The sequence below is a fragment of the Zea mays genome, chromosome 2, assembly GCF_902167145.1.
Source record: "Zea mays cultivar B73 chromosome 2, Zm-B73-REFERENCE-NAM-5.0, whole genome shotgun sequence".
Taxonomy (NCBI): Eukaryota; Viridiplantae; Streptophyta; class Magnoliopsida; order Poales; family Poaceae; genus Zea; species Zea mays.
Window position 1 is genome coordinate 72001695 of NC_050097.1, and position 13953 is coordinate 72015647.

Consider the following 13953-nt stretch of genomic DNA (forward strand, 5'->3'; position numbering starts at 1 on the left):
AAGACCCTATACGCCTTTGTATTTGAGTCATATCCTAGTAAAAAACCTTCTACTGCCTTGGGAGCACATTTAGAATGTCTACCTTTCTTCACCAGAATGTAGCATTTGCTCCCAAATACACGAAAGTAAGAGACATTTGGTTTGTTACCGGTAAGGAGTTCGTATGAGGTCTTCTTGAGGAGGCGATGCAGATAGAGCCGGTTTATGGCATGGCAGGCTGTGTTCACAGCTTCCGACCAAAACCGCTCAGGCGTCTTGTATTCTCCAAGCATCATTCTTGCCATGTCGATTAGCGTCCTGTTCTTCCTCTCTACCACACCGTTTTGCTGTGGTGTGTAGGGAGCGGAGAACTCGTGCTTGATTCCTTCCTCCTCGAGAAACTCTTCGACTTGAAGATTTTTGAACTCGGACCCATTGTCGCTTCTTATCTTCTTCACCTTTAGCTCAAATTCATTTTGAGCTCTCCTTAAGAAGCGCTTTAGAGTCCCTTGGGTTTCTGACTTATCCTGTAAAAAGAATACCCAAGTGAAGCGGGAAAAATCATCAACAATTACAAGACCATACTTACTTCCCCCGATAATGAGGTAGGCAACGGGTCTGAAGAGATCCATGTGAAGAAGCTCCAGAGGTCTTGATGTTGTCATCACATTCTTGTTGTGATGAGTGCTTCCCACCTGTTTCCCTGCCTGACATGCTGCATAAGGTCTGTCTTTCTCAAAACAGACATCGGTTAGTCCTAACACATGATCTCCCTTTAGAAGCTTATGAAGGTTCTTCATCCCAACATGTGCTAGACGGCGATGCTATAGCCAGCCCATATTAGTGTTAGCCATTAAGCATGCACCTAGATCGGCATTCTCTTTCGAAAAATCAACTAAATAGAGCTTGTCGTCTAATACACCCTTAAAAGCTAATGAACCATCACTTCTTCTAAAGACAGATACATCAATATTTGTGAATAAACAATTATAACCCATGTTACATAGTTGACTCACAGACAATAAGTTGTACCCGAGCGATTCAACTAAAAACACATTAGAGATATAATGCCCGGATGTGATGGCTATCTTTCCTAATCCCTTGACCTTGCCTTGGTTCCCATCTCCAAAGATGATCGAATCCTGGGAATCCTTGTTCTTGATGTAGGAGGGGAACATTTTCTTCTCCCTTGTCATGTGGTTCGTGCATCCGCTGTTGATAATCTAGCTTGAGCCCCCGGATGCATAAACCTGCAAGGCAATTTAAGCTTGGATTTTAGGTACCCAACTCTTGTGGGGTCCTACAAGGTTAGTCACAATAACTTTTGGAACTCAAATACAAGTCTTGTCTCCCTTGCATTTGGATCCCAGTTTTCTAGCTACAACTTTTGCATTCTTACATGAAAGTACAAAAAAAGTATTGCAAGCATGATAAATAGTAGTAGGTCCATTGCAAACTTTCCTTGAAGTATGAGAAGTAACATAATTTCTCCTAGGCCTACTTCTACCATGAATAAAAGCAGAACTAGAAACAAACATAGCATGTGAATCATTATGAGCAGCACTATCATAACTATGATTATAATGAGAACTTTTCTTAACATGAGTATAAAGATAGGCATGTTTCTTTTTATCATGTGAGCTACTCGCCATAGGAGCCTTCCCTTTCCCTTTGAGATCGGAGGTCCTTTGGCTTGTTAAGTTCTTGGTTTCCTTTTGAAAACCAAGTCCATCCTTAATTGAGGGGTGTCTACCAACAGTGTAGGCATCCCTAGCAAATTTTAATTTATCAAAATCATCTTTGCAAGTCTTAAGTTGAGCATTAAGACTTGCAACCTCATTGTTTAATTTAGCAATGGTGACAGCGTGTTCATCAAAATTAACATCTTTACACCTATTGCAAATAACTACATGTTCTACACATGAACTAGTTGCATTTGCTTTCTCTAGTTTGGCATTTAATTCATCATTTAACTCCTTCAGACTAGAGACAGATTCATGGCAAGCAGACAACTCAGAGGATAGCATTTCATTTCTTTTAATTTTTAAAGCAAGGGAATTTTGATACTAACAAACTTGTCATGTTCCTCATATAAAATGTCCTCTTGCTTTTCTAGCAGTCTATCCTTTTCATTAAGAGCATCGATTAATTCATTAATTTTCTCTACCTTAGCTCTATCTAAACCCTTAAACAATTCAGAGTAATCTACTTCATCATCAGAAGATTCCTCATCACTAGAAGAAGAGTACTTAGGATTATCTCGAAACATACCTTCTTCTCCTTAGCCATAAGACATTTATGACGTTTGTTGGGGAAGAGTGAAGACTTGTCAAAGGCCGAGGCAGCTAGTCCTTCATCGTCAGAGTCAGATGAAGAGCAGTCAGAATCCCATTCTTTTCCAAGATGCGCCTCGCCCTTCGCCTTCCTGTAATTCTTCTTCTTCTCCTTCTTCCCATGTCTTTCTTGTGCCTGGTCATTTTCATTATCGGGACATTGAGCAATAAAGTGACCAGACTTACCGCATTTGAAGCATGAGCGCTTTACCTTTGTTTTATTCTTGTTGGGGGTACTCTTTGCGTCCTTTGAGCGCGGTCTTGAAATGCTTGATGATAAGCGTCATCTCATCCTCATTAAGCCGGCAGCCTCCACTTGTGCTACCCTGCTTGGTAGCGCCTCCTTGCTGCTAGTTGCTTTGAGAGCAACGGGCAGTGGCTCGTAGACGGGTAGTGGACCGTTTAGTGCATCGTCTACGTATCGAGGTTCTTTCACCATCATACGCCTGCTTACAAATTTTCTGAGTATTTCCTCAAGCATCATCTTGGTGTACCTGGGGTTTTCACGGATAAGATTCACAAGATGGGGGTCAATAACTGTAAATGACCTGAGCATGAGTCGGACGACGTCATGATCCGTCCATCTTGTGCTTCCATAGCTTCGGATCTTATTGACCAGGGTCTTGAGCCTGTTGTAGGTTTGTGTTGGCTCATCTCCCCTGATAATGGCGAATCTCCCCAGCTCGCCTTCTACCAGTTCCATCTTGGTGATCATTGTAGCATCATTTCCCTCATGCGAGATCTTGAGGGTGTCCCAGATTTGTTTGGCGTTGTCCAAGCCACTCACTTTATTGTACTCATCCCTGCAAAGTGACATTACCAAGATAGTAGTAGCTTGGGCATTTTTATGAATTTGTTCATTAATGAGCATAGGGTTATCAGTACTATCAAAATGCATCCGATTCTCTACAATTTCCCAAATACTAGGATGGAGAGAAAATAGATGACTACGCATTTTATGACTCCAAAATGAATAGTCCTCTCCATCAAAGTGTGGAGGTTTTCCAAGGGGAATTGATAGTAAATGCACATTTGAATTGTATGGCATGCGAGAATAGTCAAAAGAGTAGTTCTGATTGACCCTTTTCTTTTTCAACGAAGAATCGTCATCGTCGTCGTCTCTTGGTGAAGAAGAGGAGGCATCGCTGTCGTAGTGGATGATCTTCTTGATGCGTCTCTTCTTCTTCTCGTCCTTCTTCTTGTGACTCGAGCCTGAGTCAGTGGGCTTGTTGAAAGGGAAATAGGGTCAAACCTTTTCCTAAATGATTTTGGTGGTTGAATTGCCCAATATAAATAATTGGACTAACTAGTTTGCTCTAGAATACATGTTCTACAGGTGCCAAAGGTTCAACACAAACCAATAAAAAGTTAAAGTTAGGGTTCAAAAAAGAAAGGAGCAAAACCAACCGAAGGCTGCCCTGGTCTGGCGCACCGGACTGTCCGGTGTGCCACCGGACAGTGTCCGTTGCACCAGGGAGATCAACTTTGAACTGCTCAGCTTCGGGTTTTTGGAGAGCCACTCCGCTATAATTCACCGGACTGTCCGGTGTAGCACCAGATTGTCCGGTGTGCCAGTGGAGCAACGGCTTCCAAGCACAATGGTCGACTTCAACGGTCGGCTGACAGGTGCATAGTGCGTGGACAGCGCGCGCAGAGTCAGAGCAGTGACAGAAGGCGCAACGAACAGTGAACAGTGACTGTCCGGTGCACCACCGGACTGTCCGGTGGTCCTAGCTGTCAGAGCTCCAACGGTCGAACCCTAATGGTTGGGTGATGTGGTTGGCGCACCAGACAGTGTCCGGTGGCACACCGGACTGTCCGGTGCGCCCATCGACAGACAGCCTCCCCAACGGCCATTTTGGTGGTTGGGGCTATAAATACCCCCCAACCACCACACTTAAAGGCATCCAAGTTTTCAGCCATTGCATTCAATACAAGAGCTCTAGACTTAACTCCAAGACACAAAACAAAAGATCAAATCCTCTCCAAGTCCCAAACTCATTCCAAAGACTTAGTGGCTTGTGAGAGAGACATTTGTGTTCATTTGAGTTCTTGTCGCTTGGATCGCTTTTCTTTTTCCTCCATTTCTTGTTCTCAACAACTTGTAATCAACGCAAGAGACACCAAGTTGTGGTGGTCCTTGTGAGGGGTCTAAGTGACCCGTTGATTAAGTAGAAAAGCTCACTTGGTCTAGGTGACCGTTTGAGAGAGGGAAAGGGTTGAAAGAGACCCGGTCTTTGTGAACACCTCAACGGGGAGTAGGTTTGCAAGAACCGAACCTCGGTAAAACAAATCACCGTGTCATCCGCTTTTTTTGCTTGTGATTTGTTTTCGCCCTCACTTTCGGAATCAACTTTATTTCTAACGCTAACCCCGGCTTGTAGTTGTGCTTAAAGTTTGTAAATTTCAGATTTGCCTATTCACCCCCCCCCTCTAGGCGACTTTCACTTGTCGTCTCTTGGCTCGTTGAAGATGGACTCCTTTTCCTTGTCGTTGACCACCATCCCCTTTCCCTTAGGATCCATCGCTTTGGGTGGTTAGTCCCTTAGGTGAAGAGTACGGCTCTGATACCAATTGAGAGCACCTAGAGAGGGTGAATAGGTGATCCTGTAAAATCAAACATTAAATAGCCACAAACTTGATTATAAAGATGTTAGTGCAAGTTAATCAAGTTTATGGAGCGAGCTCTCGCGAACACAAGCAATCACAACTAGGAGCAACACAAGAGACACACAATTTTTATCCCGTGGTTCGGCCAAGTAACACTTGCCTACTTCCACGTTGTGGCGGCCCAATGGACGAGGGTTGAACTCAACCCCTTTGAAGTGATCCAATGATCAACTTGAATACCACGGTCTTTTATCTTTTGAGTATCCTTCCCGTTTGCGAGGAATCTCCACAAGTTGGAGTCTCTTGCCCTTACAATACTAATCACAAAGAAAGCACAAGAGTAAGGATTGGAGAGCAACACACGCAAGACTCAAATCCGCAGCACACACACGCACACAAGCCAATACTTGAGCTCGAAACGTAACACAGTGAGTTCACAACTCAAACGGAGCTCAAATCACTAACACAATTGATCAAATGCGTGGAGGCGGAGTCTGGGAGTCTTAGAATGCTTAGAGAATGCTTGGTGTTCTGCTCCATGCGCCTAGCGGTCCCTTTTATAGCCCCAAGGCAGCTAGGAGCCCTTGGACATCAATTTGGTAGGCAATTCTTGCCTTCTGTCGAGTGGTGCACCGGACAGTCCGGTGCACCACCGGACAACCACTGTAGCAGTCTGGTGCGCGATCTCCTTCCATATGGGGCGTAGCCGACCGTTGGGCCTTGGGACCGGTTGGCGCACCGGACAATGTCCGGTGCACACCGGACAGTCCGGTGTGCCCAACCGACCGTTGGCACGGGCCACGTGTCGCGCGTTGATCGCGCGGCCGATCGTTGGCCGCTGGCATCGTTGGCTCACCGGACAGTCCGGTGCACCACCGGACAGTCCGGTGATTTATAGCCACGTCGCCTTCTCTTTTTCGAGAGCGCCCAGTTGACGCCGAGCCAGCCTGGGCACCGGACAGTCCGGTGTGCCAGGCCCGAGCTGGTGTTGGCTAAACTTTGCCAACTTTTCTCCAATTCAAATCTTCTTCTCTTGGCACTGTTTCTATCACTTAGATAACCAAGTTAGTGTTGAAAAACAATTCACTAAGTCTAGAAACATATCTTGGTCTTGATTTCACACTTCTCACTCATTTGGCACATGAGAGCTCACTCACTATGTGCTGGACACTTAGGGGGTGTTTGGTTTCTAGGGACTAATTTTTAGTCCCTACATTTTATTTCATTTTAGTTGCAAAATTGCTAAATATAGAAACTAAAACTCTATTTTAGTTTCATAAATTTAGCAATTTATAGTCTAAAATGGAATAAAATAATGAGACTAAACATTAGTCCCTACCAACCAAACAACCCCTTAATCACCAAAACATTATAGTCCTTTCAAAAACGCTGGCTGCGCTTGCTGCAAAATTAAAGCCGAGTCGAGGCGAGCTACTAGAATCGAGTGGAGTGAGTTAGGGTGTGTTTGGTTGAGGAGCGGAGGGGAATGGAACGGCTTCATTCTTATTTATTTGATGTTTGGTTTTCATGGAGGAGAGTGGAGCGGCTTCTGAAGTCTATAAATGACAAATATTTGGGATACTCTCGCTCCACCAAAACGACCGGATGCGAGCCCTCTCGCGGACGCGAGCGCTCTCCTCTCTCTACTCCACTCAATAGTCATATGACTCTTCAACCAAACAATAAACTGAGCGGTTCCGCTCTATTCTACTCTTCAACCAAACAAAAAATGTAGCGGTTCCGTTCTACTTGCCGAACACAGAATGAAACGCCTCAATTCTTAGAAACTGGAATAGAGCCGTTTCATCTCAGTTGACTCCCTAACCAAACGCACCCTTATTGAACCATAAGTATTTCGTTCTACCCCACTGGATCTCTGTCTTTTGTGGGTAATTGCTGTATTGGCACAACCCGATGAGGCAGTCTCGCCGGCTGGTGCCGGTTCTGCCGCCTCCCTATCACGGCCTTGCGCGGCACAAGCACGCTGGCTCGCCGTGGCTGTGCTTCATTTGCCGATGGGACGAGCACTATGGCCTATGGCAGTCAGATGCAAAAAAAAAAAAAAAAACCCTGAGAACTGCTGGTTGTGGTTGCCCCGTCCTGGTGCCCTCCGATGATGCTGTCTCAGCTTTTCACTCGGTCTCGTACACCACTGCTGTCTGTATAAAGGCGCACACTTTCTGTCGTTTCCTTCTTTATTCTTTTGTCAATATGGAGATAATAGAGAGGTTAATGCGTGCCGATAAAGATCTATTTATCGGGGCTATTTTCCTATCTGCCAAATAATTGTGGCCACAATTCGATCTCGAGGCAGCCTCATACGGATAGGACCATTAGTGTTTCCAGCGATGCGCGCCTGTCTGATTGAGTGATTGTCCTACTTGTCATCCCCACATCCGGTGCCGTCTAGGGAATTAATTCTTGTGGCGTAGTAGGTCTTTTTGAATTTCTGCTAGTAGTTAGCAGCTAATAACTCGTATCAAATAATTATTAACTAGCTAACTAAAAGGATGTTTAAATACACAAGAGCTAAAAGTTAGTTAGCTAAAAAATTGCTGATAAAACTAGCTAACTAACAAATAACTAGCTAACTATTAACTAAATTGCTAACTATTAGCTATACAGTTTGGATGCCTTCAGTTAATTTTAGCAGCTAATTATTAGCTCTAATGCATTCAAACATATCACCTCCTTAGCTAACTACCTAACGGCAACGACTGCTATGCAAGCAGTCCTTCTGTGCAAGCGTGCAAGCAAACCATCTGATCCATTAGATCGTGATCCAATCGTAGGTCATATTTAACATTTAAACCCTTCAACTACCAACTCAATAATCTTTATAAAAAACCCCTAACAAACCATGGTTGTATATGTGATTGGATCGTAATCTAATAGATTAGATGGTTTACTTGCACGTTTACACAGTGCTTACATAACCGTCGTTGTCCTAACTATTCTATTAGCTTCAGTGCATTTAAACACCACCTAAACTAATAGTATTAGCAACTGTTGGCAATTCAAATACCACCTAAGCTAATAGTATTAGCAACTGTTGGCGCAGCAACAGCTAATAGTTGGTTTGTATGGGGATGTGGTTGATGCCGTGCCACGACGAGCCTTTCTGGTCATGAGAAGATCTGGAGCGCGCGGTCCATCCGCCGCGCCTCCTCAATCGTCGTCGTGATGAAATCCTCAGCGCCATGTTCATGTGCTCCGTGTCAGCGGTACAATCCACATGATGCCAGGACCAGGAGTACATTCTTGGGTACATCATGCGTCAGCACAAAGAATTCATCCTCGAATCAGCCAATCCATCCAAGTAGCTCGGTGCACAGCCAAACAGCACAGGGTCAGACAGAATCATCCACCAGATAAAGCACTAGATTTTCCGAAACGGTTACCAGAGTCTACAATTACTGGCCGTGAATTACTTACTACTATAAAACAAGAAGGAAATACATCATCATCATCATAAGTAAAAAAACAGGTACAGAAATGCGGGGTACATGGGCAAGCAAAGCCAAGCAGCTCTTTCCCTCGGCTCGAGCCTGCCTCCTACATTACAGAGTGAGCAACACAAACAAGTAACATCTTCACCCTCCCTACCTCCGTGACTAACCTCCTCATCTCATCTCGGTGCCGTGCGCGGCCGGCCTCCTCCCAATGGCCATTTAATCTACGTGGCGGTTGGCTTGTGTAGTGATAGAATCAAATGTTAGGAATGCCTAAGAATTAACAAGGTCAGAAGTCCGTCACACACACACACAGGCTGCTTGCCCTGGAAGTGTTGTCCAAGCCATCAGCCGAAAATAAGATGGCGTAGTAGAGCTTTAGACACCATCATGTGCTGGCACGCTGTCATTAACCAAGTGGGGATCTGGTCACTCAGACATCCAGCTACCTTATCTTCGCTGTTATCGGAGTCGCTCACTCCTATTTAGGACTCTGCGCCACCGCGTCTTCCTTGTGCTCCGTGATAACCTTGAGAAGGTCCACTGGAGTGGCAGCAGGGTCCAGCTCATGGCAGCCTTTCGGGGCATTGCTGCCCTCTTCGCCCGTCAGGAGACGAGAAGGAACCCGGTGCGAGAACCGGAACAGCTCTTCCTTTGGTATCCTCCTCACCTCCTCGGGATCCACGTGTCTGTGGAAGACGGCTTTGAATCCGGCAACCTTCAGCAACGGGATGACAGTCAGCCCTCGCTCCTCAGTGAAATCATCAGCGACTTCCACTATCTCGTACTTGTATATCACGTCATCAGGCGTCAGCTCGTTCCAGTCGGGGGACCAGTTACGGTACAAGGCCCACGTGTCCCCTTTCTGGGGAACGATCCTGATGATGCCACGGGGACCTTTAGTCCACCTCACTCTATGTGAAAATATGTTCACCGTTTCGCTCACCTGATATCTCCCAACCCTGAAGTCACCACATGTCTTTTGGAAACCAGAGGCGACCCAGTTTATAGGCGCCAGTTCGATATTTGACTTCGAGTTGAGAAAGCTCATGCGGATCCGGAAGGGCCTCGTTGAAAGAACTTTCTGAACCATTACATATAGGCGGGGCATGCCGTCCTCGCAGTCATAGGTAGCCCATACTTGATCAGTATCAAAAGCCTTCTCCGTTCGGTCTTTATCGAAATCATGGAAGTCAGGGTCTGGGACATCGATGGACACAGGCACACGGCGTTGCTCTGGATTTTTGTCATCGGTAGCAGGCACTTGGATTTCCATGCTTCTTGAGTTGCATAGCTTGACTCCCTTGCCAGGTTTGTCAGAGAGGACACCGTTGACCTTTATGTTGTTGTCACAAGGATACAGCTTTCCTTCAGATCCTCTTCTATCTGCAGCTCGTGAAGATGGTGTGATGTTTAATTCATGCAATTTTTCACAGACAGTTGCCTTGGCTTTCTCAAGAAGTAAATTTCGTGTATCAATCTGGGTAATCTCACCCAGAATATTTGCTCTTCTTCCACTCACTGCAGATTTAAACCTTTCCACTGAAGTACCATTGACCCGTCCCACATCAGTAAAAACAGCAGTTGGTTCTGTGCTTGCAGTTGCAGCAACTGTTTCTTTGTTATCGCCACCATAATCCACAGTGGTATAAGCATCATAGTTATGCCTTCTCCGCTTTGAGAAGCGACCGCGCCTTGAAGCAGCTTTCTCATGAACATATGTGTTGCCGCTTTCAGAATAGTTGTAGCTGTAGCTCTCGTCATGCTTCCTTCTCTGTTTCTCCAAGGCCTGTGTACTATAAGCATTAGTAACAGCTGCAGTTGTTGTCTTGGAGTACTGATTCCACTGGAAGCCTTGATTGTTGTAAGAATCATAAGTATTATCTTGCTGGTACCCCCCATTCCCTGTACCAGGGATGCTAGAAGTCCTGCTTGTTGAGCCATATGAATGCTTGGTTGAATTGTGGTTCTGCTGCGGCTGCTGCTTGGTTGACCATGAGAATGATGAGCTGCTTCCATTGCAAGGGAACCCAGTCTCCACTGCCAAGAATGCATTATGGCAATTTGGGCACAACAGGTTATGATTAAGATAAATCCTTAAGTACTCATACTGCATCCGGCAGCGGTTGCAAGATGTCCAAAATGTATCAATCCCAACAGGACGAGTAGTAGCCTCAGCTGCAGCGGCAGCAGCAGCGGCAGCAGCTGCAGCAGCAGCATTCTTTCGAGCCCTCTTGTTTGCCTTCTTATCATAGGTATAAATGCCATTGGTTACATTGACAACAGAATGATTTCTTCGCTTCTCATCATAAACTACCTTCCTGCTAGTATCTGACAACACACTCCACGCCTCAGAGATCAGTTTGAAGGCCTCCTCAGCACCAACAGACTTGTTCTTGTCTGGGTGCAGCAGCAGAGCTAGCTTCCTATATTGCTTCCTCACCTCCTCTTCATCTGCAAAGGCACCTAGACACAATATCCTATACCAGTCACTCTCTCCATCAATCTTGGACTCAGCTGCAAGATGAACTTCAAGCGTTGAGACCATCTGCAATATGCCTTCAAGTGTTGGGCAGAGATTCTGGGCCTTGAGTGCATACTTCCGAGCACCCCTGATGTCTCGGGCATGGAACTTGGTCTCAGCAACATTTTTGGCTTTTAGGGCCACATCCATATTGTACTCCTCACTCATCTGCGCCTCTGGACTCGATTGGCCAACAAACTAACTTGAGAGGAAGCAGCAAAGCCCAAGATCAAGAACTGGACAAGATTAAGTGTGCATCCAGATTAGAAATCTTCATTGCCTTAGCCTGCAGTTAAGTACATCCAGATTAGAAATCTTCACTGCCTGGGCCTGCAGTTAAGTACATCCAGATTAGAAATCTCAACAAACATCAAAACGGAAGAACTCATGACGTAACAGTATATATTACAAAAACGCATGTAAATAAGCACTTAAGAGGTCCCAGAAAAGTAAACTACCACATTTCAACCAATTCATTTCAGATCCAAAGGAAATTAGAAGTGAGGGCTACAGTTAAACCATACTTATCGATAGCTCTATTTCATGGAGAACTGACATTTCAGCTCGGAAAGAGCATGTACTTCCATCAAACCACTATGCAACACTGAGATTCACTTCGCTAAATTCGGGCTCCCGAGCATCCTTACTCCGATTCCATCCTTGATCTACAGCTGCTAAACTAAGCAGATCAAGCAACTCCTCCAACAATTCCCACGACAAAAAATGGTGTCTTTCATAGCAACAAGTGGAACAAAAGATCCAAACTTTCTACACACGCCCACAAATATCGAACCTCACCGACAATAGCATGTAAAAAAAACCAAGCGAAACAAACAAACCAGGCCCCTAGGAGTAGGAGGCACCTTGAATCCAGTTCACGAACACCTCCCCCAAACCCCAGCTAGAATCGAAGAAACGCCTCGATCCGCGTGATCCACAGCCTTAAGAAGAGAAGGAACTGACTATGTGTTTGGTTCATGGGCTCATGGGGAACGGAGACCATGGTGTTTGGATCTGAGTCATGTGGGGACGGAGACCTAGCAGCGGAGCTGTGTGGCGGCCGCGCGGGGCCGGTCGCGGGGACGCTGGGGCTGCAGAGAGCGGACGCCACGCCGGAGCAGGTCGCGAGGACGCTGGGCCCCAGGCGGTGGTCGACAGAGCGCGGTTTCCTCTCCGGGCTGCGGCGCAGCGAGCGGAGGGAGGAGAAGGGTTCAGGCGGCGGGCGGAGGGGCGATCTCGGCTGCGGGGGAAGAAGACGCGGCGGCCGCCCCCTACTGATGGATCGGGGACTCCCGGCGAGACGGGCCTAACCCTAGGCGCCCGCCAGATCTGCCGCCGCGCCAGGCCGCGGCCGGCGGCGAGACGCACCTCAACCAGAAGCTGACAGAGAGAGGGATCGACTGGGGACTCACCGGCGCCGGATCTCCGGGAGGCGCGCTAATTCGGGGGGCCAGCCCCCAGAATTGCGAATTTTTGGGGCCCCGAATTTTATTTCGGGGCAGGAGCAAGCTCGAAAAAACGAAGCTTTTTTAGTCAAAGCCTCCGAAATTTTGCAATACACGACGGCAATGTGCTGAGAAGGGTCATGTAGCTTGCTGCAGCACAGTAGTAGTAGAAAAAGAGTAGGTCAGGTCATGTGTGTCCTGTAAAAAGGGAAATAAATTATTCCATCTCTGTTTTTTTTTGTTGTTGTTTGCTCCAAAAGTTTCGAACTTTGCCCCTATTCGGCGCCCCAAATTAATTCCGGTAACATTGCAGCCCAAATAACGGGTTCAGCCCTAAGCCAGGGGCTTTCTCGGGATTTCCAAGCTTTTTCCTCTTTATTTCACAAAAAAAATACGTGCATATAAAAGCAAAGAAGATGGTTGCCGAATTTATTTGGGATCAAGAGACCGATTACTGTTTTAGCTGGAGATTTGAGCCCAGCACAAGGGCGCTCGATATGGGAAATGGCTCTAATGTCCTCCTGGCGGGCCCCACATTACTCAGACATGCAAAAGGCACTCATGAAGTAATTTGCTTGCGTACAGCTACGCGATATACTAGTCGTATGCGTACGTGACACTTTATTAAGGGCTATTTGTGTAAAATCACAGCAGCGCGGGGTAACCTGGTGCTGTTGCTGGAACAACAAAATGCCAGGGATATATCAGGACTTTCACATGCTATATACTTATGGTTAATATATCACAACCACCAGCCAAAAAAGGTTCCTCTCTTAGCTCTATTCTTTTTCCTCCACTGGAGAAGATATCTCTTGTGTGAGACACGGATGGATAGTTTGGAAAATCCATTTTACCAAGTAATTTATATTTTTCAAATGAAAAATAAACTAATTTCTCTTAAGAAAATAAAAATCTCTTGAAAAAATAAGTTCTCAAACTAGCCCTCAGATGTCCTTTTTCCCAAGTGTGGGACCCACTCCCATTGTTACTAGTCTTTAAGCATTCCCTCTCGACATCATCACTCACCAGCACTTCTTTTCTCTGTACGGGTATCTGAAAAAGGAACACAGTAGTAAAATAAACAGCACTAACACAAAAATATCTAGAGCAAGTACTAACATTGTTGACGTTTCTTCTGTCAGTGTAACAACAATTCACAGACAGAGTAATCCTGCAACTGGTTCATACGTGATAAATACGGATTATATTGAGCTTGTAAAGTACAGAACATGAGCATTTGCCACAGCTTCCAATAAAACTGCAACCTTCAGCTGAAGCAGCACCCAGTTCCAGAAGACAGCAGATGATATGGACGAACATAAGGGTCCTTAGAGGCTTACTGGCTTAGAGTTTGTAATAGAACGTTAATCAAGATCACACTTCAGAGTTTATAATGGAACAGCTGGTGAGGACATAATGATGCGCTGGTGCTGTTATGGACATGCAGCAGCAAGAATGCAGGATGGTCTTGTTGCCCGCCCCTGAGGTAAATGAACTTGAAGGGTTGAAGCTGGAATTGCTGTTGAGAGCTGCTCACCCAATGGCCAGAAGGCCGAAAGTGCTCAAGAAATATGTAGGAGCTGATTCAGAGACGCGGGTGGCCACTGGCC

General features: G+C 45.9%; 1 protein-coding gene across 5 annotated transcripts; it reads right to left on the reverse strand.

The window, feature by feature from the left end:
* Positions 1-8275: 8275 nt before the first annotated feature.
* On the reverse strand, positions 8276-12628 carry LOC100501122 (DNAJ heat shock N-terminal domain-containing protein). 5 transcript variants are annotated; one of them, NM_001195932.1, is made up of 2 exons: positions 12311-12366; positions 8276-11228 (listed from the first exon to the last, which is right to left on the reverse strand). In NM_001195932.1, exon 2 carries the CDS (start codon positions 11064-11066, stop codon positions 8856-8858), a length of 2211 nt encoding a protein of 736 aa, NP_001182861.1. In that variant the 5' UTR covers positions 11067-11228; positions 12311-12366; the 3' UTR covers positions 8276-8855. The 5 variants fall into 5 exon arrangements, with proteins under 5 accessions (NP_001182861.1, XP_008668521.1, XP_008668522.1 ...); XM_008670299.4 differs by having other exon boundaries at positions 8280-11184; positions 12311-12628; XM_008670300.3 differs by having other exon boundaries at positions 8280-11184; positions 11762-12627.
* Positions 12629-13953: the final 1325 nt, after the last annotated feature.